At 31.6% G+C, this 26,422-nt stretch overlaps 4 protein-coding genes across 4 annotated transcripts; all 4 read right to left on the bottom strand.

Annotated features, from left to right (window-relative positions):
• Positions 1-346: 346 nt before the first annotated feature.
• On the bottom strand, positions 347-2,132 carry LOC145312341 (uncharacterized). Its single transcript, XM_080151583.1, has 5 exons — positions 2,097-2,132; positions 1,705-1,798; positions 1,159-1,257; positions 877-966; positions 347-450 (listed from the first exon to the last, which is right to left on the bottom strand). The coding sequence occupies exons 1-5, from the start codon at positions 2,130-2,132 to the stop codon at positions 362-364; spliced, it is 408 nt and encodes a 135-aa protein (XP_080007709.1). The 3' UTR covers positions 347-361.
• An 806-nt stretch (positions 2,133-2,938) lies between these two features.
• LOC145312342 (uncharacterized) lies at positions 2,939-6,830 on the bottom strand. Its single transcript, XM_080151584.1, has 8 exons — positions 6,813-6,830; positions 5,338-5,392; positions 4,925-5,014; positions 4,093-4,191; positions 3,891-3,989; positions 3,433-3,537; positions 3,142-3,240; positions 2,939-3,042 (listed from the first exon to the last, which is right to left on the bottom strand). Exons 1-8 carry the CDS (start codon positions 6,828-6,830, stop codon positions 2,939-2,941), a joined length of 669 nt encoding a protein of 222 aa, XP_080007710.1.
• Positions 6,831-13,191: 6,361 nt separating this feature from the next.
• LOC145312668 (uncharacterized) lies at positions 13,192-14,653 on the bottom strand. The gene has a single exon (XM_080151928.1). The coding sequence runs from the start codon at positions 14,651-14,653 to the stop codon at positions 13,481-13,483; it is 1,173 nt and encodes a 390-aa protein (XP_080008054.1). The 3' UTR covers positions 13,192-13,480.
• On the bottom strand, positions 14,650-15,788 carry LOC145312669 (uncharacterized). The gene is made up of 3 exons (XM_080151929.1): positions 15,732-15,788; positions 15,411-15,494; positions 14,650-15,201 (listed from the first exon to the last, which is right to left on the bottom strand). The coding sequence occupies exons 1-3, from the start codon at positions 15,771-15,773 to the stop codon at positions 14,650-14,652; spliced, it is 678 nt and encodes a 225-aa protein (XP_080008055.1). The 5' UTR covers positions 15,774-15,788.
• Positions 15,789-26,422: the final 10,634 nt, after the last annotated feature.

A 26,422-nucleotide genomic window follows, 5' to 3' on the forward strand; every position in this document is an offset into this window, starting at 1 on the left:
CTGAATCTCCACCTGGTATAGCTTAATGAACAATAATAATCTCCTTTCCTTTCTTACCTCCTAAAAAAATATTTTTTATAGTACTTTACAAGTTTCTCTTTAAAGAATTATCATTTACGTGCAGCTGTGCCTCTAGCTTCTAGGGACTTTTTTTAGGGAGGGAGGGGAGAAATGACACAGCTATAGCCGAAAACCAAACCTAAGATGTATAACAGGCAAAATCAAGAGCATTTATGAATTGGTTGTATTTCTATCCAAGATGCCTCTGATGAATTAATTATGATGATTTATCAATTTTGTCCCTCCTCTTCAATGTTTGGATAAAATTTATGAATAAGCCTACCGTGTTCTCTAAGTATTTTTATAATTTCTCTATTTTCTTTAAAATTTCTTCAGTGGGTTCTAGAATATACTCAGAATATTCTAGAGCATGGTCTAGAGCTGTTTTACCTATAATTTATAGTTTATTTAAATACTCTGTCAAAATACCTCCATTGGTATGTAGTCATAATAACATTTAAATATTGTTAATGTTGTTGGTGTGTCAGTCCACTATATAGTTGAAATAAACTATAATTAAATTTAACACACAAAAACAAAATGTTTCTTGTTTTGACAGGGTAAATGTACAAGCATCATAGCAAAGTATTACTGAGTAGTACAAAATTAAATTTAGATATTTAGGTATATTTCTAATTTAATGTATAGATAGATAATAAGATAAATAAATAAAAAAAGTGGTCAGTTAAATAAAGAGATAATAGAAAGAAAGATAAGTGGTTGAATAATTTTTAAGATAAAAAGATAAATAGAGTGATATATTATTAGAGAGATACATAAATTGATATAAAAACAGATGAAATATTATAAACTAACCATAATTATCTTTAGTGTTGACTTTAGCTCCATGTTCTAGCAGCATCTTCACTATATCTGTTTTTGTTGCAAGAATAAGGCTGGTCAATCCTAAATATTAGGTACATTCAATGTAATATTTTTTCAGACTAAATAAATAGATAGATAAATATTGATTTTATAGAAAAATAGATGTAGTGATAGAAGAATAAAAAATAGGATAGGAGAATGTATAAATAGTTTGATATAATATAATAAAGTTGCAATTTTAGAAATATAATATGATAATATTATATAAATAACCTTCATTAGTTTTGGCATTGACATCAGCTCCATGTTCTAGAAGCATCTTCACTGTATCTGTTTGTCCATTAGATGTTGCAAAAGTAAGGCTGGTCCTTCCTGTATATTAGATACATTATAGTTCAGAGTAAATAGATAGATAAGTATATAGATGTAGAAATAGACAAAAAATAGGATAGATAGATACATAAATAATTTACTAAAGTTATAATTTAGAAATATAGTATGATAGTATTGTGTAACTTGATTATCTTTAGTGTTGACATCAGCTTTGTGTTCTAAAAGTAGCTTTGCTATATTTTTGTATCCGTATTCTACTGCATAATTAAGACTGGAAGATCCTTCATAGAAATATTTAAGATAAATTATTTATTCTGTACTTCAGAGCATAGTTATAGATACATTGATAGATAGAAAGATACATAGACAGATAAATAGATAGAAAGATAGATGGATAATATTCCTGGCCATCAAGGAGGCCAAGGATACATTGATCATATAAAAGATTGAACTTACAAATGTATTATAGTTGTATTATGTACTAACCATAATTATCTATAGCATTAACATCAGCTTCATATTCTAAGAGCACCTTCACTATATCAATTTGATTTGACTTTGCAGCCCATATAATACTAGTCTGACATATATAAATATATTAGATATATTATTTATTCTGTTGTTTAAAGTAAAATTATAATACAAAAATGGTGTCAAAATTAGGTATAAAATACTAACTAACCCCTATTATCTTTTTGATTAACAATAGCACCAAATTCTAGAAGCATCTTCACTATAGTTCAGAGTAAATAGATAGATGAGTATATAGATGTAGAAATAGACAAAAAATAGGATAGATAGATACATAAATAGTTTACATAAATAATTTACTAAAGTTATAATTTAGAAATATAATATGATAATATTGCGTAACTAACCTGCATAGTCATCTTTAGTGTGGACATCAGCTTCATGCTCTAGAAGCATCTTCACAATATCTGTCAATCCATTAGATGTTGCAATAGTAAGGCTGGTCATTCCTATAAATCAGATTCTTCCTATATATTAGATACATTCTATATTCTGTAGTTCAGAGTAAATAGATAGATAGATAAATAGATGTAGAGATGTAGACAAACAAAAATAGGATAGATAGATACATAAATAGTTTTATAGAATTTACTAAATTTAAAGTTTAGAAATATAATATAATAATATTGCGTAACTAACCATAGTTATGTTTAGTGTGGACATCAGCTTCATGCTCTAGAAGCATCTTCACAATATCTGTCAATCCATTAGATGTTGCAATAGTAAGGCTGGTCATTCCTATAAATCAGATTCTTCCTATATATTAGATACATTCTATATTCTGTAGTTCAGAGTAAATAGATAGATAGATAAATAGATGTAGAGATGTAGACAAACAAAAATAGGATAGATAGATACATAAATAGTTTTATAGAATTTACTAAATTTAAAGTTTAGAAATATAATATAATAATATTGCGTAACTAACCATAGTTATCTTTAGTGTTGACATCAGCTTCATGCTCTAGAAGTAGCTTTGCTATATCTGTGTATCCATTATCTACTGCATAAATAAGACTGGAATACCCTTAATATAAATAATTTAGATAAATCATTTATTCTGTACTTCAGATAGATACATAGATAGATAAATAGATATAAAGATAGATGGATCAAATTCTTGTCCATCAAGAATACAATGATCATAAAAAATTTTGAATTTACAAATATATTATAATTTTATTTTTTACTAACCATCATTATCTATAACATTAACATCAGCTTCATGTTCTAATAGCACCTTCATTATATCCCTTTGTCCTGACTCTGCAGTCCATATAAGACTGGTCCTTCCTAGATATGAATATATTAGATACATTATATATTCTGTTGTTAAAAGTAAAGTTATAATACAAAAGAGTTTTTAAAAAAAATAAGATAATACTAACTAACCCATATCATCTTTATGGTTGACATCAGCTCCATAGTCTAAAATCATCTTCACTGATTCTGCAGATCCAAACCTTGCTGCAACATCAAGACTGGTAGCTCCTAGATTAAAATCTATTTGATACATAATTTATTCTTCATTTCAGAGTTAGTTATACATACACAGTAAGATAGTAAGATAGATAGTTATCTTCAAAAAAATTTTAGATAGAGAGAGAGACATACATTTTTTGATAGAATCTTGTAAGACAAATTACAATTATAGTATTATAATATTACGTAACAATAACTAACCACCATATTCTTTTGAAGATTCTTTGACATCAGCTTTATGGTCTAGAATAATCTTTAATGTATCTATGTTTCCATTCTCTGCAGCATAATGAAGACTGGTACTTCCTAGATATAGATATATTATATATACATATTTATATATGATTTAACATAGAATGAATAACAAAAAGTTATAGGTAATACACTGTGTTTCGTAATGATACTCTTCAGTTACACTAACATTTTGATACTGACAATAAAATCAAAATTCAAAAGTTTCAACGATTTTTACAAAAAACATTAGAGGATTTTTCATGACATATAATTTTCTGAGTGCAGTTATAGAATTCACAGATATACAGATAGATGGACAATGGGAGCAAACTCAGAATTTATAAAACCAATTAAAACCCTCCAAAAATCATAAATCAGAAAAATTCCAAAAAACAAAGATAACATATTAATAATATGTTACTAACCATAATTATTTTTTGCATTGACATCAGCTTCATGTTCTAGAAGCAACTTTACTATATCTGTATTTCCATTCTTTGCTGCCTCCATAAGACTGGTAGTTCCTAAATACATCACATATTCAGTTTTGCAAAGTACAGTTATTGATATATTGATAGATAGACAGATGAAATGCTTGACAAATAAATTATAATAGTACTAACTAACCCCAATAATCTTTTTGGTTGACATCAGCTCCGATTTCTAGAAGCATCTTCACTAAATCATAGTTTCTATACCGTACTGCATCTATAAGACTGGTTCCTCCTAGGTATAAAAATATTTTATAAACATTATATCTTCTTTACTTAAGAGTACAGTTATAGATACATAGAGGGATAGATCAATAGATTTATATCTAAAATATATTAAGGACACAAATTTAGTATAATAAAATTATTTAAATAAGCTCCATAGATTGATATGTAAGTTTAGTCAGATAAAAAAAATTGTCTCATTGTTCTAGTAAAATCTTTGATATATCAGGGAAACCATAATATGCTGCATACAAGAGACTGGTCCTTCCTAAGTAGAGATATTTCATGTTTAGAAAGTATTGTGTTATGTTGAGTTATTTATACACACTTAGAAGGAAATGATTGTAAGAAGAAATTATATAAATAAGTTATAAAGTAGTAAAATTTTTGCACACTTATTCACTTCATTTGTTGAAATTTTAGTTTCTTGAATTAAAGTATTTTTTTATTTGCTGTTGAATAAAGGGATTTTATGTGTGAAAAGGACCTACAGCAAAAGGTTTTTAGATAAAAAGGGTAAGGAACAATTAATGGGACAAATTTGTATAAAATATTCTATATGAAAAATGGAAAAATTCTCCATTTTTGGGAAGCTAAATAAATGGATAATATACCACAATTTCATTTTTAAATTTAGGCCTTGGTAAAGCTATAGGCTACTTTTTTGTCTCATTCTTACCCCTTTAAATACATAGCCCTTAGAAACATGGAGGAAAAATATGCAACTTATAATTTATACTCACCATCAGAGTTATTTTCTTCAATGTTGGCCCCAGCATCCAAAAACTTTTTTACAAGTTCAGTAGATCCAGTTTCTGCTGCTTCCAATAATCCTAAATAAAATACTTTTGGAATATTAGATATTTAATCCTTATAAATATTTTGAATCAAATTCTAGAAAATTCTAGGGGAATCAAGGGCACACAAAAAACAAGTCAAAAACCACAGCTAAAAATATTCATAAATCTTCCCTGATAAGCATTACCCCTTCAGATCAGCAGTTTTCAGGGATCATTAGTGTCAGACAAATAAATCTTACTACTTTATATCATAGGATAAAAAAAAATGTTTCCAAGCCTAGACAATGTTGATAGCTAGCACCAACATCAAATTACTATTTGACTGTTGCTTGTCTATGGAGTCACAAAATACATACCTTGCGGTAAAACTGGGCTTGATGAGCTGTTATCAAAAAGCAATAATAAACAAACCTAAAAAATATATGCTAAAAATGTGGGTCAAGATCTTTTAACAGCTTGGGATAAAAAAAGGGAATTTGCCCTTAAATATTTTAGAGTGTTGCTATTAGATCAAGAAGGTAAAAGAGTAAAAATTGCTGAAGGTCATATAAGGTCCAACTAAACCCCGAACAAACATATTATGCAAATCTGAATTTTAAAAATAGCAGCTTTATTATTCATGTAGGATGATTTTACAATAAATATGAAATGTAGATGTCTCTTTTGGTTACAAAATTCCACTGTTATTTTTTAATTAATCAGCACCAATAAAGCACAAGATCTCAAAAACAGCATTTGGGAGTAATACTGGTGAACAAACATATTATACAAATCCAAAACAAAGCAACAAAAAAAGTTTTTTTTGCACTTTTCTCCTCTTTTAAAGATTGATTATGATAAAATAATATTTTTTTAATGGATTTATGCATTAATTATTATGAAATATAGTATAAGGCAGAAATTAATGATTTTTCTAAATAAGAAATGCTTGAAAAAATTAAATTCAATCCCTATCACTTTAGAGGACAGCTGCTAACCCCCAGTCTTATGGATGAACCTAAATGCATGTTAAAGATAAAAATTACCCTGAAAAATATACAAAAATGTTTTTTTATGTGTTAAAAAAATTCATTTTAAAATCTTGATTTTGAGGATGATGACCTTTAAGATGCCCCTATTGGTGGTGATGGTGAGCCAAATGTTATCAAAGTGCATGTCCATGATGACAACTTATATATTAACATGTATTTAGGTTCATCCATAAGACTGGGGGTCAGCAGCTGTCCTCTAAAGTGATAAGGATCGAATTTATTTTTCTCAAACATTTCTTATTTAGAAAAATCATTAATTTCTACCTTTATACTATATTTCATAATAATTAATGCATAAATCCCTTAAAAAATTATTATTTTATCATAATCAATCTTTAAAAGAGGAGAAAAGTGCCAAAAAACCTTTTTTTTTGCTTTGTTTTGGATTTGCATCATATGTTTGTTCACCAGTATTTCCCCCAAATGCTGTTTTTGAGATCTTGTGCTTTATTGGTGCTGATTAATTAAAAAATAACAGTGGAATTTTGTAACCAAAAGAGGCATCTACATTTCATATTTATTGTAAAATCATCCTAAATGAATAATAAAGCTGCTATTTTGAAAATTCAGATTTGCATAATATGTTTGTTCGGGGTTTATATAATATAAATAATACTATAAGGAATAATCAAAAAAAGTGGTAATTTTAGGGTTCTAGATTATTTTATTGTAAAAAATGGTTTGCTCCTTCTTATGATAAATAACTAGGACATTATGAATACTGTGTGAACTTCAACTACACATTTTAATTAAATAACATTAAGTTTAGGAGAAGCTGAATAAGGAAAAAGATAACTTACTAAGCTAAGTCTTGTCATGTTACCAAGTTCACAAATAATATAATACTGAGTATGAGAACTTGCTCTTTGTGGAATTTGAAAGTAAAATCAATAAAACCTGTAATTTACATTTTTTTTCTTTGTTAATGAAAGTAAACTCAATGTCATGTATAGAGCTTAGCTACCATAATGGATATTAAAATGCATGGATATTGTTAAATATTCTTACATACCATGATAATTATTTCTCCCACCTGAATATTATAACAATACACCCCCCTCCTTATCCTTCACCCCTTTTTTACTTTACCTCATCCTCTTCTCTGACCATGGAGGAGCCTACTGACCAATATCTAAGGAAATATCTATATTCATTGCAAGCATGTAAATAAACTAACTTTGAATCTATACACACTCTCACACCCTACACACACACACACACATGCCTGTATACACTCAGGGACACACACACCCATACACATACACACATGTCCATATACACTCATGAATACACCACACCCATAACACACATACACAGACATGCCTATTTACACTCAGGGACACACCAAACAAACACACACACACACATTCTTATAACATTCAGGGACACACCACACCCATACACACACACACACACATGTCTATATACACTAATGAACACACCACACCCATACACACACACAAATACCCATATACACTGAGAGACATGCCACACCTACACACACACACATGCCTTTATGCACTCAGGGATACACCACACCCATACACACCCACATGCCTATATACACTCAGGAACACACCAAACCTATATACACACACATGCCTATATACACTCAGTGACACAAAACACACAACCATACACACACACATACACAAACACACACACAAACACATGCCTATATAAACTCAGGTACACACCAAACCTATACACACACACACACACACATGCCTATATATGTACACTCAGTGACATAAAACACACAACCATACACACACACATACACAAACACACACACAAACACATGCCTATATAAACTCAGGGACACACCTTACCCATACACACATGCCTATATACACTCAGGGATCCACTACACCCATACACACACACACATGTCTATTTGCACTCAGGGACACACCACACCAATACACACACACATGCCTATATTCATTCAGGAATACACCAAACCTATACACACACACTCACACACATGCCTATATACACTCAGGAATACACCAAACCTATACACAAACACACACACATGCCTATATACACTAAGGGACACAACCCAACCATACACACACACACACACACACACACACACATGCCTACATACACTCAGGTACACACCACACACACACACTTACATACACACACACACCACACACACATACTAATACAACAGGGTACATCATCATCATCGCCATTTATCTCTTCTTTCCAGAGCATAGGCCACGCACAATGGTTCTCCATTTATCTTTGAATTGGGCCTCAGTAGAGGCTTCACTGAAAGATGAAAAATTCTTTTTACTCAGTTCTTCAAGGAATTCTCTCCTCCAGGTTGTTTTTGGTCTACCTGGTTTCCTTTTTCCTGTGAAGGGGTCCCAAGTCAAGGCTTGATAGGTTAAATCATCATGCCCTTTCCTTAGAGTGTGCCCCAACCATCTCCATTTTCTCTCTTTTATTGTCAGTTTGATGTCTGACATATCACTGCACTCTAAAAGCTCAGCATTTGTGATCTTGTTTGGCCAAAAGATCTTGTGGATTCTCCTAAGACATTTGTTGACATATGTCTGAAGCTTGGAGACCACTGCTGTGTTTAGGAACCAAGTTTCGGCCCCATACAGCAAAACAGACAGAACATTTGACTTGAAAAGTCTTAACTTGGTCTTTATGGAGATGTAGTTGGAATTCCAAATTTTGTTCAAGCTGGCAAAGGCTGTTCTAGATTTGTTAATTCTAGCTTTAACATCTGTCAAAGTGCCTCCAGCTTCATCAATTTTACTTCCAAGATACTCAAAGCAGTTAACATCCTCAAGAATTTGGTTTCCAATAGTTATTGGTTCTTGGGAGTTTGCATTGAATCTGAGTATTTTAGTTTTTGGAACATTTATTTCAAGTCCAACTTTCTTGGAAGTTTCAGCTATCATGTTAGTCCTTCTTTGCATTTGACTTCTATTGCTTGTTAACAAAGCAATATCATCAGCAAAGTCCAGATCTCCCAAATATTTGGGATTGCCAAATAACTGCCAGCGAATGCCATCATTGCTTTCACAGTTCTTCATGATCCAGTCAATGGCAAGGAGGAAAAGGAAGGGAGAGAGAAGGCATCCTGACACCTGTTACAATCTCAAAAAAGGTTGATAGTTTACCTTTATACATAACATTTCCACCTCCTTTATGATAGATAGCTTTAATGATATTGATTATCTTTTCTGGAATGCCATAGTGTTGGCAGATTTTCCAGAGTGATTTCCTGTCTAAAGAATCAAATGCTTTTTTGTAGTCAATAAAGTTTACAAAAAGCTCAGAGTTCCATTCCTTGGATTGCTCTATGATGATTCTTAGAGAGGTTATCTGATCAATAGTGGAACGGTTTGGTCTAAATCCAGCCTGATTAGGTCTTAGCTTTTCTTAACCTTCTTCTTTATTCTATTAAGAAGAATCTTACTAAGGATACAGCCAGGTACTGAAAGAAGCATTATCCCTCTGTAGTTTCCACATTGGGTCAAGTCTCCTTTTTTGGCCAGTATTGAGATATGTCCATTTTTCCAGTCCTCTGGGCATAACTCATCATTCCATATCTTAGTGATCAAAGGTAGGAATGCCTCAGCAGATGTGTCTAGGTCTGCTTTCATGACCTCAGCTGGGATGTTATCAGGTCCTGCGGCCTTGTTATTTTTCAAACTTTTAATGGCCTCTTTGATTTCCAATAGATTTGGCGCTCAACAGTCAATGTCAAGTGCATCTGAGGGTGGAATCTCAGTTTCTTCCTCTGGAACTGGAAGATTCAGCAGTTCAGTGAAATGTTCTGCCCATCTATTTAGAATATCCTCATCAGTTTTAAGGAGTGAACCATCCTTGTCCCTGATGTGTGATCCTGTTTTGTGTACTTTGCCTGCAATGCTCTTAGTAATCTCATAGACATCTTTCATTCTATTTTGATTAGCAGCATTTTCTGCTTGGAAGGCAAGGTTTTCCAAGTGTTCTTTTTTGTCAATTCTGACACTTTTTTGGATTTCCCTGCTGAGCCTCTTATACAGGTCTTTATCTTCTGGAGAGTTTCTAGAGAGTGTCTTTTGTCTTACCTCTCTTCTTTGATCCATGAGATCAATGGATCTTTGAGTGATCCACGGCTTTTGGTTAGCCTTTTTGAAACCTAATTTTTCTTGGCTGGTATCATTATAAACTTTTTTGATACCTTGCCAAATATCTTCCACTCCATCTTCCTCTTGAAGAGTCAGCAACTCAAATCTATTCTTTAGAGTGAGCTTAAACTCTTGCAACTTTTCAGAGTTTTGGAGGGTTGTTAAATTATATTTCTTCCTGGGGCTAGGCTTTGTGTCCTGCTTTTTAAATCTAAGCCGAACTTTAGAAGATAGAAGATAATGGTCTGAATTAACATCAGGTCCTCTTTCAACCCTGACATCAAGGAGAGAACCTTTAAAGCGTCTAGATATACATATGTGGTCTATCTGGTTAAAGGTTCTTTGATCTGGTGATCTCCAGGTGGCAGTATGAATCTTTTTGTGTTTAAAGATGGTTCCACCAATGACAAGTTTGTTTTCAGTACAAAAACTTACAAGTCTATCACCATTGTCATTTTCCTTGCCATTACTTAAGCCTAGGCCATATCTGCCCATAACTTCTTCTAAATTCTCATTATTACTCCCCACTTGAGCATTGAAATCTCCTAGGAGCATGGTCAGATCCTTTTCTTTATGACCATTTTTAAATACAGAGTCAAGCTGGTCATAAAATTCGTTTTTGACCTCTGTATTTGCTTGTTCTGTAGGAGCATATGCTACTATAATTCTCAGTTTGATATTTTTTACTGAAGATTTGAAATAAGCCTCCATAATTCTAGGACCATGGGGTTGCCAACTGATCATGGCCTGCTCTGCTTGCTTGGTCAGCATAAGAGCCACCCCTTGATTATGGCCTAGATCCTCATTCATATGACCTGAGTATAGTATTTTCAAGCCAGAATGATGTTTAAACTCTCCATTGTTTGTCCACCTTGATTTGGTGATAGCCAGGATGTCAACCTTGGCTTTTAGCATTTCTCGGCAAATGTTTTCTGTCTGGCCTGACCAAAACATTGTCCGAACATTCCAGGTGCAAATTTTTGCTGGTCTGCTGGAATTCAGAATCATCCGCCTGACTGGTCCGTTAGCGGTTTCCCAGCCAAACATCAGGGTACATATAAGGTCATATTTTCATAAATTTAACACAAACTTTGTAAATTATTATCATTACTTAAATCTGACTTACATCCTTCCTTCCTTTAAAGTAGGCTAAAACCTGTTATAGCTAAAAAAAACTTCCCTGAAAATTTTAGAATGTTTTTTCTAGTTGTTTTTAAGATCTAACTGGATATTACAAATATTGCTCTAGTATAGTTTTATAACAAAATTATTTTTGTAATTTACAAAAATAAAATTAAGTGTAATTCACAAATATTGTTCAATAAAAGGCTGTATGTAGAGGATCCAAGTGATAGATCTTGACAGTTGTATCTTTCTTGGTTCTAAATCCTTATAATAAAGTAACAGGATGTGTGTTTGTCTGTATGTCTGTCTGTTTGTCTGTCTGTTTGTACCAAATTATCTTGCTAACTGCTGAACCCATCAGGTTCTCCTTAACAGGGTAGCTTCTGATAGGTCCCAGGAAAGTTTATAACTATTTTGGGGGATGGCACCACTACCCTCCCAAGAGAAATCACCCATAGAAAAAAAAAATTTTTATTTATTTTTTAACTAAAATTAAAAAATGGGGGGGGGGTGGGGCACTTCCCATCAATAAAAAACTTTTCCTTCCCCCTAATTTTTTTTAAAAATCTAAAATAACAAATTGGGTTATCAAATTCAAATCTCCCCTCCTCAAGTGCCCCTAGAGGCCTCTAGCCGCTAGTAGTACAGAAAAGAAGAGAGATAGATATTTGTATATTGATGGATAATTAGTTATATATATCATACTAAAGGGTGAGCAAAAAAAAAATACGTAGATTTTCAAAATTCAAATTGCGCGGCTTGTGTTAATAGTAGAAAAATGTTACATATACCATGAGAACAAATAAGAAGCCTATTTTTTTTGGAAATATAAAAACTATTCCTCTGCTATAGTTCAAGAGCTACATGTTAAAAAGTCCCAACTGATTTAAAACTTGACTTGCGAGTAAATTTTGGGACATTTTACCTCCTAGCTCCTAGATTATTTGTAGTACAGGAACCATTTTTTATATTTCTAAAAATCACAGTTCATAGCGGTTCTAAGGGTATGCGTAAAATTTTTCTACTATTAACACAAGCCAGGCAATTTGAATTTTAAAAATCTACGCATTTTGTTTTTGCTCACCCTTTATATAAAGCAGTAGGTATTTATTGTCTGTAGAGTAATAAGCCATGCAATTTGAATTTTAAAAATGAACACACATCTTTTTGCAAGAATTATTGTCTAATATTTACTAATATACTCGCAAATCAAGTTTTAAGTCAGTTGGGACATTTTAACATGTAGCTCCTGAACTATAGCAAAGGAATTCCAAAAAATAGACTTCTTATCGGTTCTAATGGTATGCATAATTTTTCTACTATTAACACAAGCCGCGCAATTTGAATTTTAAAAATCTACACATTTTTTTTTGCTCACCCTTTATATAAAGCAGTAGGTATTTATTGTCTGTAGAGTAATATCTATGATTGATTTTCAATTTTAGAGAAACTTCACTTTGATCCCTGGATCGGTTTAGGCTATTTCCTGATTTTATACTCCTTTGAATACAAATCCTCTAGTTTATAGGGAATCTATATATGAATGGATAAAAAGATATTTATATATGTAGATATATAGTCTTTGAATTTATTTATTGTACATTTTATGCAATTAATGAAACCTAAATTTTTTACTGCACAATTAAAGCTATAAGTCTATTACAATATTTATTAAAATAATCCTACCTTTTCTTTAATATTTTAGATATCTCATACTTATGTACTGTAAATCTCAATATCATTTTCATTTTAATATAACTATATGTACAGTCATTGTAAATATTCTGAAATATATAAAATTGTTGCAATTTTGTGTGAGATAAAAGTAGTAAAATTAACTTTGATAACAGAAATTAATAATAGACAAATCAAGAAAATCCATTTTCAAAACAATTGAGTATATATATATAAATATTGAAATGATACAAAAATAAGATATTATGTTGAAAATTCGGCAATTTATGAAAATGGATTTTAATCATAACTAAAAAGCAAAAAAAAAACAATTAATAGTAAAAATTAGTTTACAGGGTTAGTAATAGAATAGAATATTGGAAGCAATAAGAAAATAAAAAAAAGCTCATTGTATGTAAGTAGGTAATTTATATATCATTCTTCGTAAATAGTTGAATTAATACATATAATAATAATATTTCATCTTTATACTTTTCACAACAGTTGCACTTAGAATCTTCACATCAGCCACTTGTTGGAACCAAGCTATCTCTAGTTCCATCAGGATGAAGATAGATAGGATTTGCAGTTTGATCCAGTTTTCCTTCAAAGAAGTATCCAAGAACTTTCTCCCCATCAGGATAGATGAAAATACCTGGACCATCTGGCTTACCCTTCCAGAAACCTCCAATATAAACAGTTCTGTGTTTGGATAAGAAGGAAATAGAAGCTCCCAACTCTTCTAGGATACCATTCTCAAAGGTTCCAATTAGTGTAGCTGATAATGGTTCACTTTTCAGACCAAAACCAGTTTGCAATCCCTGCTTCATCTCCCCAATATAGTAGCCTCCAACATGTCCTAGTTCTCCAAAACCATCCATAATAATTCTTGCTATCTTTCTTTTTGTTACTGTTACAGTATCTCCCAAATAATAATGTTCAGGGCTACCAAAGAATAAGTTGTCTATGTCATTAGGATTGTTGAAACAAGATTTGATACCATCCTCATTAAAACATTCAATTTCACCATTAGTAAAGTTGACAACTTTAAAACCTTTTCCATTATAAGTTGTATTTTTGTGTGGGGGATATGTAAAGACCAAATCTGAAGTCATTGTCATTCCATGATAAATTTCATCATTCTTAATTTGTCCATAGAAACAAGTTCCATTAGGCCATAACAATAATCCCTGTCCTTCTCTTTTTCTACTGCTCCATTGACCATTGTAAATACTTTTATCTTTATAAACCATTTTTCCATAACCAGTAAAATCATCATCAATCATTTCTCCATCATATTCTGCCCAAATCTTATTAGTTTTAAAAATATATCTTCCCCACCCATTTTTCTTGTCTTGTTTGTATTCTCCCTCAAATACGTCTCCATTAGACCAGGTTTCCACACCCTTTCCTTGTTTGACACCACCCCTCCATTCCCCGTCATATCTAGTTCCAATAAACCAGGTAAACACTCCCTGGCCATGCCTGATACCATCTTTAAAGTCCCCTACATATATGTCTCCATTAGACCATGTATACACACCATGGCCATCTAGGGCACCATCTTTCCATTGCCCATCATATTTGTTTCCACTGGCAAAGTTATAAACTCCTTTCCCTATTTTAAATCCATCTTCATCTACATGTCCTCTGTAAACATCCCCATTTTCATATTCCACCAAAAATTGTCCTCTCATTTTACCTCCTTCAAAATAACCAGTGTAATTGTTTCCATTTGCAAGATTGAAAACTCCTTTACCATCTCATAATCATTAACATCTCCTGTGTAAACATTTCCACTAGGATACTCCACAACAAACCGTCCAATCATTTTACCATTTTTAAAATAACCAGTATATTTTTCTCCATTAGCAAAATTATAGACTCCTTTACCTTCTCTGATTCCATTTTCATCTACATCTCCTATGTAATAATCCCCATCATTATATTCTTCCAAAAACTCTCCAGACATCTTGCCAGCTTCAAAATAACCAGTAAATTTGTTTCCGTTAGCAAAGTTATAGACTCCTTTACCTTCTCTAATTCCAGCTTCATTCACCTCTCCTCTATAAAAATCCCCATTATTATATTCCACTAATAATTCTCCAGACATCTTGCCATCCTCAAAATAACCAGTATACTTATCTCCATTAGCAGCAGTGAGTGTTCCATTCCCCTGGGGTTTGCTTTCTCTTACATCACCAGTAAAGACATTGCCATTGCCTACAGTTATTCCATTTGTTTCCTAAAATGAAATAGTTCTTATAGAAAAATGTCACAGGGCTAGGGCATTAGACAAAAAAAAAAAGAGTTTTGGTTAATTTATGTAGTCAATAAAATGAATTAAGTATTGCCAAATATATGTATACATATACTAAAACTCTTTTTGACCTCTGATGTTTTTTGTAATTATTTCATCTAGTTGTTATTTAAGTAAAGAAATAATTATCACACCTGAATTTTTGTCATTAAAATGACAGCAAACAGGAGTTTAGGAATTTGTCTTGATTTTACAACAAAGAATCTTCTACAACAATCCTAAATTAGAATAAGTACATTGTAAATTTCTTTTGAAATAATTAATTTAAAAAAATAAAGGTTTTGTGAATAATTTTCAGATCACTAGGAAATCATTATTTAAATTATCTATAGAGTGTAACAAAAAATAATTTTTGATACTGGAATGGAATGTAAATTGACAATCTCCTTTATAATCCTTTTTCTCTCTACCACAAAACATATAAAAACAACAATAGTAATAAAATTATTAGATACCTGGATCTTTTGTTCTCCTGTTAGAGTATATCGCCTCCTCATTTTCAATTAATTTCTGTAAAATATTTATATTTCAATTCATTATTCCAAAATTGTAACAAATATTCAGAATTAGTTAATTACACTGTTCTAACTGCATACAGAATGCCACAAGTAGACCCAATTTGAAGCCTACAGCTTCAATAACAAAACATTATAGTTATTTAAAATGAAATTTTAGGTATTATTTGAAAGTTTTCCACACCTCACACCTCAAAGAAGGTGTCTTAACTTTTATTTTTTATAGCTAGTGGGTGTTTTCAGTAAGTAGTAGATGTAAAATTTTCCATAAAATTTAGATATGCAATTGTTTTTTTTTGTAGACTATTTTTTAAAAAGTAATTTAAGGCTTTAAAAAGATTAAGTCAGTTTTAAGGTACTAAAACACAACAAAAAAAAGAAGAAAATTGCCATTATTAACAAAAATAGTAAGATCTTTGATTTGACACCATACTTTTTTTTAATTCTGTTGAGTAATTATTGAAAAAATCAATTTTTTTGAACCCACAAGAATAAAAAATTTGAACTTAAATATATCATTACACAGGCATAAGAAATAGGTGTTTACATATACTTTTAGAATGAGAAAAATATTACAAATCCATTCTAAGCAAAATTTAAATTAAAAGTTTACAAAATAATGAATAAACTACAATAAAGGAAACATCTTAAATCCTTGTTGTGAGAGTAAAAATGGAAAGGGTGTAAAGAGGGGGTGAAATAAGTGATGTCTGTATAACATTTTCTAAATTTTTGTTTACTTTTTTTCAATTTTACTTAAAATGTATTCGTAATATTTTTCTGATTCTAAAGGTATATATGAACTTATATTTTTTATGCCTGTGTTAGGATATATTTATGTTCAAAGTTTTGATTAAACCATTTTCAATAATTACCTGACAGAATTAAAAATGTAAGGTTTCAAATTTAAGATCTTACAATATAATATCTGTAATCCTTTATATTTGTCTATCTATTCATTTGTCTCTCAGACAAAGACAAATAATTTAACCCAAAATTATGAAAAAATAGAGCAACCTAAGGTCTGAAGCATCAGATCTCAGAAATACTTTAATGATTGAATTTTCCATTTAAGAGAATCTTCACATAGGTATAATATTAAGTAGAATAATGTATGTCTGCTGTCTGATTGGACTCAACTATTCAGGAATTTTTAAATACTGGTTCTGTTGTGGTTTTAAGCTATTTTCTTGGGGGTTAGGGACACCCCTAACTCCAGAAAAACAATGAATATCCCCCCCAATTTTTTTAAAGCTAATAATAAAATTAGTACACCCCTTTTTTTTCATTCATAAAATTTAAAAAAACTTCCCCACATAATTTCTTTTCTTATGCAAGCAAAAACAAATAAATGGGATGGTAAAACCCTCATCACACATTGGGACCAAACCCCTTCAAAAAATGCTATTTTCTTGGGAGATTTGACACCCACGAACTTCCCACCCAACTAAAAAAAAATATTCCTCCATAATTTTTTTTAAAAAGCAAAAAGTAAGCAAAGCCCCTAGAGGCTAGGGGCAGAGACACTATTCTTTATAGAAAGTAGAACAATGTTTGCAAGTCTGTCTGTCCTTCTGAAGCTTAAGATCTTGGTAAATGGTAAACATACTGGGCTTTACTCTGTAATAAATATACCTACTTGTTCTGTAATGGTTTTAATTCCTTGGGGAATGGGACATCCCTAAACCACTAAACAAGAAATATTTCCCCACACAACAATTTATGAAATTTACTTCTTTTTCAAAGAAATTACTACTTTACCAAAAAATTAACTGGCGTGTAAATTTTATTTTTATTTTCATCTGCAGAAAATTAACCCTTACAGATAGAGAGCTGTGACTTCATGACTTTTAAAGTTTAGTAATTATATGTCAACAAGAGTTAATTTTATAAGGATATCTGGTCTGTGGCGATCGTGATGTCCGGTCAAAGTCAGTTAGGCAGCACCAAAATTAGAAAAATTCTAAATAAATCTTAATTTCTTCATTATGACTTTTGTGTATAAGGTAGAGACCTAAAATTTTTTTGTTCAATACTTAGATATCTTTGAACATCTGACAAAAGTAGTGATATGACGGATTGACCAGTTGACCACTCCCTTACCTATTTTATGGCCTTTTTTCAAATTCCTACCTGAAATTTTCCTGTTTGTAAGCTGCCAGCTGCCAATTTTCAAAACAGCTCTAGATCAGCCAAATTTTTTATCTATTCTTTTTTTGTGGTAAGAAACAGATAAAATATTAATTGGCGCCGCCAACTGCTGTTTTACCACTGTTGTTATAAAGTGTCCTTTATGTCCTAAAATTTGGTTATCCTAGCTTTAACATTGGCTGCTCTACAGCTGTTTGAATATTAAGCGGGTGACCACTAAAAAGCAGCTAATGAGCAGTCTGACCACTATGGCTAGAAAAAGTACAAACTACGTCTCTAAAGGGTGAGCAAAAAAAAATGCATACCTTTATAAAATTTAAATTGTGCGGCTTGTGTTAATAGTAGAAAAATGTTATGCATATTGTTAGAACCGCTATGAAGTCTATTTTTAGGAAATATAAAAACGATTCCTGTGCTACGCATAGTTTAGGAGCTATGTGTTAAAATGTTCCAACTGACTTAAAACTTGACCTACGAGTAAATTTTGGGACAATTTACAATCTGGCTCCTAAGATATGCGTAGCACAGGAACCGTTCTTATATTTCCAAAAAATACAGTTCATAGCAGTTCTAATGGTATGCATAACATTTTTCTACTATTAACACAAGCTGCGCAATTTGAATTTAAAAAATGTAGGCATCTCTTTTTGCAAAATATCTTCTCTAATTTTTAGTTATAATTTAAACTTTACTCGCAAGTCAAGTTTTACATCAGTTGGGACATTTTAACACGTAGCTTCCTAACTATACGTAGCAGAGGAATCGTTTTTATATTTCCTAAAAATAGACTTCATAGCGGTTCTAACGATATGCATAACATGTTTCTACTATTAACACAAGCCGCGCAATTTTAATTTTAAAAAGGTACGCATTTTTTTTTGCTCACCCTTTATCTGTAACAGGAGCTGAGATAAAGGAGCCAATTTATTAAGTCGGGAATTGGGGCCCAATCTGTAAGGGTTAATTTTTATCCAAAAACATACTTTCATATAGAAAAAAGGAGGCTGAGCTCATTAGTATATGATAAAATTTAATATTTTATGTAACAATGTAAAACATACTATTAACAGCAACATACTCACTTTCACTTAGGCCTAAGCAGGCATACAGCATACTAGACTGGGTGAAAGTTTTTTTTAGTTTCACTGCCTAAGGCAAAACCTGTCTGCTTCTTGGGTAAATTTCTAATCAAATATATTTATTCAATTTCTTTTTAGAGAATGATCCAAATGTCGTCTTTGCTTTAAGATATTAATCATATATGCAAAAAAAGTTTATAAATAGATTTAAAACAAATGTAAAATGTAACTCTTTCATTTATATAATATGTTGATATTTTATTTTGAATAAAGTTGATATGCTATAGATTTTATTTTTAAAGATGATGTGTATTTGTGATGATATTTTTTTTTTATTTATGTGATGCTTTTTTGTATCAAGTCACTATACTAGGGCATGAATATTGCTTGGAATAAGGGTTGGTTTGAATGAACAAGTTTTCTCTCCCCACTTTCCATTTGTAAACCTTTGTCAGAAAGTTAACTTACATATACTCACAATTTTCTGACAAACAGAACATTTCAGATATCTTAATTAGCACCTACAAATACTTCTTACCCTACATCCTAGATCTAGATAGGTAAATAAAATCAGAGAAATGTTTAAGAAAAGTCAAAAGTAATTAGTTTACCTTTTTATTTTTTCCTTACATACCTGGACTATTTTAACTTTGTTCTTCGAATTGTGGTAGATTAATTAAGTAATGGAAACAGTATACAATTTGAAAAGAATTAAGACAGAAGTAATTGACACCAAATCACTTGATATATCAAAACAATTGGATTTTAATAGAAATCTTCATATGATTTTATTGAATGCTGAAATTCCTAGTCCTTTTCTGAAAACCCATTTGAACATAATCTCTTGTGTTGGTATTGCAATGAAACAAACCTTTAATGATGGTTTATGGTAAAGAAGGACATTCCCCAATTCTAAACCATTTAACATCTTCTTAAAAATGTGCAGATGTGTTATTTGTTATGCTACATTCAAATAGATTTTCTCTGCACAAAAAAAAATTAAAATTTGTAATTTACACAATTTTTTATTTTTGTAATTACAAACAAATCATCTCACACACACACAATTGTATAACCACACACCCACACATATACACAACACTCACACACATACACACCTCACACACACACAGATACACACCACACACATATATTTGCCATTCTCTTTTTAAAAGCGAAGCTTTTCTATAATTAAAGTTGGTCCATCCGTATGTCCGTCCAAGATAGTTAGCTTTTATTCGTTAATTTAGGCATGTTAGAATTGTCCTATTGATTTCAAACTTTGCATGGTGATTCCTGTAATAGTTAAGTATGATTTAGAAAGCGTAGCAACTCTATAATCATTACCAGAATGTCCGTACGTTCATTTTAAACATGTTAATTTTTCTACTTTTTTAAAAGCAAATTTTTATGTGAACTAATTATCCGTTTGATCTGATTTTTGGTATATTGATTCCTGTGACAACAAAGAACAATATTATAAGCGAAGCAACTCTATAATCAAGTCCTAAAAATGTAAGTATGTCCATAAACATTATCCTGTATCAAGCAGTTTTTCAACAATTTACATACAATTTTGCGTCGACTCTTATACTTTTATATTCTGATTATTCAGTTCAGACACTATACAGGTGTTAATGTCCGTTTGTCCTATAATTAGGGTCGGTCTGTACGTCCGTCCGTACGTCCGTCCGTACGTCCGTCCGTCCGAGATAGATAGCTTTTATTCGTTAATTTAGGCTTGTTAGAATTGTCCTATCGATTTCAAACTTTGCATGATGATTCCTGTAGTAGTTAGGTACGATTTTGAAAGCGTAGCAACTCAATAATCATTACCAGAATGTCCGTCCGTCCATTTTAAACATGTTGATTTTTCTACTTTTTTAAAAGCAAATTTTTATGTGAACTAATTATCCGTTTGATCTGATTTTTGGTATATTGATTCCTGTGACAACAAAGAACAATATTATAAGCGAAGCAACTCTATAATCAAGTCCTAAAAATGTAAGTATGTCCATAAACATTATCCTGTATCAAGCAGTTTTTCAACAATTTACATACAATTTTGCGTCGACTCTTATACTTTTATATTCTGATTATTCAGTTCAGACACTATACAGGTGTTAATGTCCGTTTGTCCTACCGTTGCAGTGCTTCGCTTTTATGGATGTTGTCATCCTTGTTATGTAATAAAAACATCCGATTAATCTGATTTTTGATTACTGATTCCTATTGCAATAAAGTACAATATTATGGGCTAAGTATCTCTATAATCAAGAATACAATATGGCAGTATGTCCTTAAACATAATTCTGTATTTAAGAAGTTTTGCAACAAATTTACGTTGGTATAATTTTGTCAAACCTTATATTTTCATATTTTGTATATTCAGTTCTGACACTCAAAAAAAGTTAATGTTCGTCTGTCATATCGTTTCAGAGCTTCACTCTTATGGATGTTGTCATCCTTGTTATTAAAAAGAGAAGAATGTAAAAAATTTTTGTGTCATATCATAGACAACTTTCCAAGGTTAGTAAAACTAAAAATTATACGAATAATTTGAGTTTTTTTAGCCACAAGGGGCCGAAGGACCAGGCTTCATAGTTGGTATTAGGATTTGTTTTATCATAAATAGAAAATTCTCTGTAATTGTAATATAAAATGATAGATGATTTTACAGTATGGCTTAGAACCGGTGTTAATCCAACAGATATTATTTGATTTCATCGCCATACTAAAAAACTTTTTAAAAAATAATTTTAAATCATGTAACCTCCAAAGTAAAAAATGAAGTTTTCCACAAATAAAGAAATTTAAAATCAGAGTATTAATGTTAAGGGTTAAGAAAATTGGCGATAAATCCCCAATGCTAATGAAAAAAGTACTCATTCTGTAGGGGACAATGGGCTGTTTTTTTTACACAAGTCCCCAAAGTTTTATAATAAAATTTTCTTATTTGTTGCCTTAACAACTTTGGGGATTTTTAATAAATTATTTTTTTCTTCTTAATGCATAAACTTGCGGGAACTTTACCTTTACTATGCGGGGCTATCCTGTACCCAATATAACTTTCATCTAAATTAATTAAAAGCCACTCCACTCTCTTTATTTTCATTTTTTTTAAAGCATGGGAAGGGGGGGGGTCTTTTCTTGACGAGGCCAGGGATTTAAAGGGATAAGATAATGGCCGAAAAGTTGATGTACATCCCCAATGATAATTCATAAAATTACCCCTTCCATAGATCACAATTAGTGGTTGAAACGTTTGAAGACTCGACTCAATGAACCAACCAATCATAATTTCAGGCAGACCCCAAAGTTGATAAGCTAAGAAAATGTTTATATGAAACTTCGGGGACTAAAATTATAAACAGCCCATTGTCCCCTCTCTCTCTCTGCGAAGAGTCTATTACAATACAAAATATTCGCGTAATAAAGCATATTTTAAAAGAAACATAATCACACATTTTATCTTTTTCAAGCAATGCTTTTCTATAATTAGGGTCCGTTCGTCCGTCCGTACGTCACAGTTTTTCAGTTAATTTTAAAAGGTTAGAATTGTTCTATCAACTCCAAACTTGCATGGTGAATCCTGTAATAGTTAGGTATGATTAAGAAAGCGTTGCAACTCTATAATCTCTATATACTCTACAATCTACCAGAATGTCTGTACGTCCATTTCATACTAATTTTTATGTGATAAAATTATCCAATTTATCTGATTTTTGGTTTACTGATTCCTAGGAAAACAAAGTACAATGTTATTAGCAAAAGCATCTTAAATCAAGTCTTAAAAATGTAAGTATGTCCTTATTTCAAACAAATTTATATACAATTTTGTTTCGACTTTTATACATTTATATTCTAATTATTCAGTTCTGACACTCTGACAAGTGTTAATGTTCGTTTGTCCTAATGTTTCAAAGCTTCCCTTTTATGGATGTTGTTATCCTTGTTTGTTAAACAGGCTAGTACTAGTTAATAGTGAGGCTACTCTACATATAATTACTTTTTGTCTGTCTGTCTGATAGTCCGTAAGGTACAATTTAGAAAGCCAGAAAGTCCGGAGGTCCCTTGAAAATATGTTTATTTCTAAACATTTTTTTGTGATGTAAATTTTTTTTTCATCTGAATTTTGGAATACTGATTCATATTACAACAAGGTACAAAGTGATAAGCGATAAGCATCTCAATAATCAAGTCCTACATGTGTATCCTATCGCAATGACCTTGTGCTGACTCTCAGTTTTGTCTTTGAAAATCAACCAATGTTAACGGGAATATTAACACAGCCAAGTAACAGAAAACAATTTGCTAGCAGGCGAAAAAGGTCCTTGGAAATTGGGGGGGGGGGGATTAATATCTGTATACACAAATATACCATAGATCTGTTATTCCAATAGAATATAATAATAAACATGATTCTAAGAACAAAGACGACATTCTAATCAGACTCTATATTAGGAAAGTATAAGAAAGACAAGCAGACAAATTGCCTCGGGCTGTGAAAGTTTTGTTTATATGTCTGTAGTAAAAGCCGGACAAAAATCGGTCATAAAGTCGGTCAGGGAGCGGTCAAACGGTCATAACACCACTTTTCTTAGAAGGTAATTGATATATAAGTATTCACCAAAAAAAAGTTAGGTTTCTACCTTATACACAAAAGTCATAATGTAGAAATTAAGATTTATTTAGAATTTTTTTCTAATTTTGGTGCTACCCAACCAACTTTGACCGGACACCACGACCGACACAGACCAGATATCCTAATAAAATCAACTCTTGCCGACGTATAATTACTAAACTTAAAAAGTCATGAAGTCACAGCTCTCCATCTTACCTACAAAAAAAATAAGATTGAAAAAACTAGATCTGTAAAGGAATACAACTTTTTCTAATTTTATCTATCTAAATAGATAACATAAGTAGTAATGTAGGAATGTATTGAAGGAGGGTACCACCAACCTCCCTTCTTCTTCTCTTAAAGGGGAGGGTCGATTTACCCCCCCCCCCTTAATAACACACTTTAAGTACACATAGAAGCCTCTAGGGACGTAGCCGCTAGTACAAAATAAAACAATGAAAACCAAAGTCCAGACTTCTTCTATAATATACAAATCATTATGAATTATACTGTTCTCCAAAGTTTACTCAGGGAGTAAATTATTTTTCATAATCATATTTGGGGGTGTACAATGTACGTCAATTTATCCTCTATTGTCTTCTCCCTTCCATTATTTGCTGTCATTATTGTTCTGCTTATGTAAATAATTAATTATCCTCCTTTTTATAACTTCTTCAACATAATTTGTATGAAATATTAATCATTTGCTCAGAGATCTATAGGGATAAGGCAATTGCCGATAAAATGATGTACATCCCCAATGATGATACAAACAATTACCCCTTCTAGTAATTAAAATAATTGGTTAATACTTAAATTAATGAATAAACCAATCAAAGTCCCCAAAGTTGTTAAGCCAACGAATAGGAAAACGTTTTAGTAAAACTTTTGGGACTAGTGTAATAAAGAGTTCATCGCCCCCCCCCCCTCTCTTCAACATTGGTTTTTCCATTCGTCTGCTAATTAACTGCTATAAACCATCCCAAAACTTAGTCTTAAAATTAAATAGCCAAAACCACCACAGAACCTATTTGAAGCTTACTTAAAATTAGAAAAGAGAACCTAATTAGCTAAGTAGTTATAGAGATCTTAAGTTTCAGCCGCCAAAAAATCCTTACTACTTTATATAAAAAGGATAGCAATGTCTTATTTGAATAAAATATCAATCATTCTCTAGTATCGCAACCTCTCTTAAATATAGCTTCTTTCCTTTTGCCTGTACATTAACCTTGTTTTTTTTTTATCTTACCAACCTTTCTTAACTATACAAAAGCGGATACGTCACTAGATGCCTCTAGAGGTATTTGAGAGAAGAAGTTTTGGGGTGGATTCAGTGAGCCAAACAAAAGGCATTATACTAAAAAACACAAATTAACCAAAAATAAAAATGTAAAAACGTAAGTAAAGGTTAAAAGAGCTTATAAGATTTTATAAGGATTTATAGCTTTGCTGCGTTTGGACATACCTAACTTTGGTGTCCATTTTATGACTTTAGGAAAACAATTTTGGTCAATTGTTAATGGATTTTCGGACAATAAAATTGGTTCAATTATTAATGCATTTTTTTTAACTCTTTTGTATATTTTATCAAATTTTGTATATTTATTCATGCATTTTTTCCATTAATTTTTACATGTTGTCAGTCAGGGATAGTGTAATGGTGGTAAAAAATATAAAACCCAACTAAAATCAGAATTGGACACAAACAAGCGGCTACTTGACCCTTAATTTTCAATTTTATAAAAAAAAATGGGGAGGGGCGTACTTTTCTCTTGATAGGGTGGAGGTACCCCCCTCCCAAAAAAAAAAGTTAAGAACCTTCCCTAAACTTACAATATACTTCACTGAAAAAAAATTATACTGGTCAAGTGTTTATTGAGATCTTAAGGAAGCTTTTTAAAGTCTCTATAAAAACTGACGTCATAATGGCCTATCATTGGTTAATTAAAATGTATACTGGCCTGCCATTGGTAATTTATTATGTGTATTGGTCATTTGTATATTTTATCACTTAATAATTTTGTAATGACAAGTTTGTTTATTTATTCATGCTTTTTTTCCATTAATCTTTACATTTTGTCAGGGCTAGTACACTGGTGTTAAAAAAAATTATTACCCTTTAACTTCTGTATTTGGTAGCTACCAAAATCATAATTGGACACTTTATCACACAGAAGCGGCTACATGATCATTCATTCTAAATTTTTAAAAATTAATTTAGGGGCATTATTTTCTCCTAAGATGGTGGAGGTACCCTCCCCCCCAAATAACCTTCCCTTGGCCTACAAGATACTTCACTGAAAAGAAAAACCACATTGGTCAAGTGGTTATTGAGATCTCAAGGAAGCTTTTAAAAGTCATATAAAAAATGACGACATACTTGCCTATCATAGGTCAATTAAAATGTATACTGGTCTGCCATTGGTAATTTAGTCAGTTTAATTGTATATCATTGTTAATTTGTAATATATGACGCAATTTATTATTTATAATACAAAGTAGAACGGTGTCTGTCTGTCTGTCTGTCCGTCCGTCCGTCTGTCCGTCTGTCTGTCTGTCTGTCTGTCTGTCTGTCTGTCTGTCTGTTTGTCTGTTTGTCTGTCTGTCTGTCTGTCTGTCTGTCTGTCTGTCTGTCTGTCTGTCTGTCTGTCTGTCTGTCTGTCCGTCTGGTGGTTTTACGCTATTTTCTTTGGGGGTGGGACACCCACAACCCCCCCCCCCAAAAAAAAATTTTAGGCAGTTACTTCACAATAAATGGCAGCACCAGAAATACTTAA

The sequence above is a fragment of the Acartia tonsa genome, chromosome 2 (assembly GCF_053477335.1).
Source record: "Acartia tonsa isolate MP-2025a chromosome 2, ASM5347733v1, whole genome shotgun sequence".
NCBI lineage: Eukaryota > Metazoa > Arthropoda > Copepoda > Calanoida > Acartiidae > Acartia > Acartia tonsa.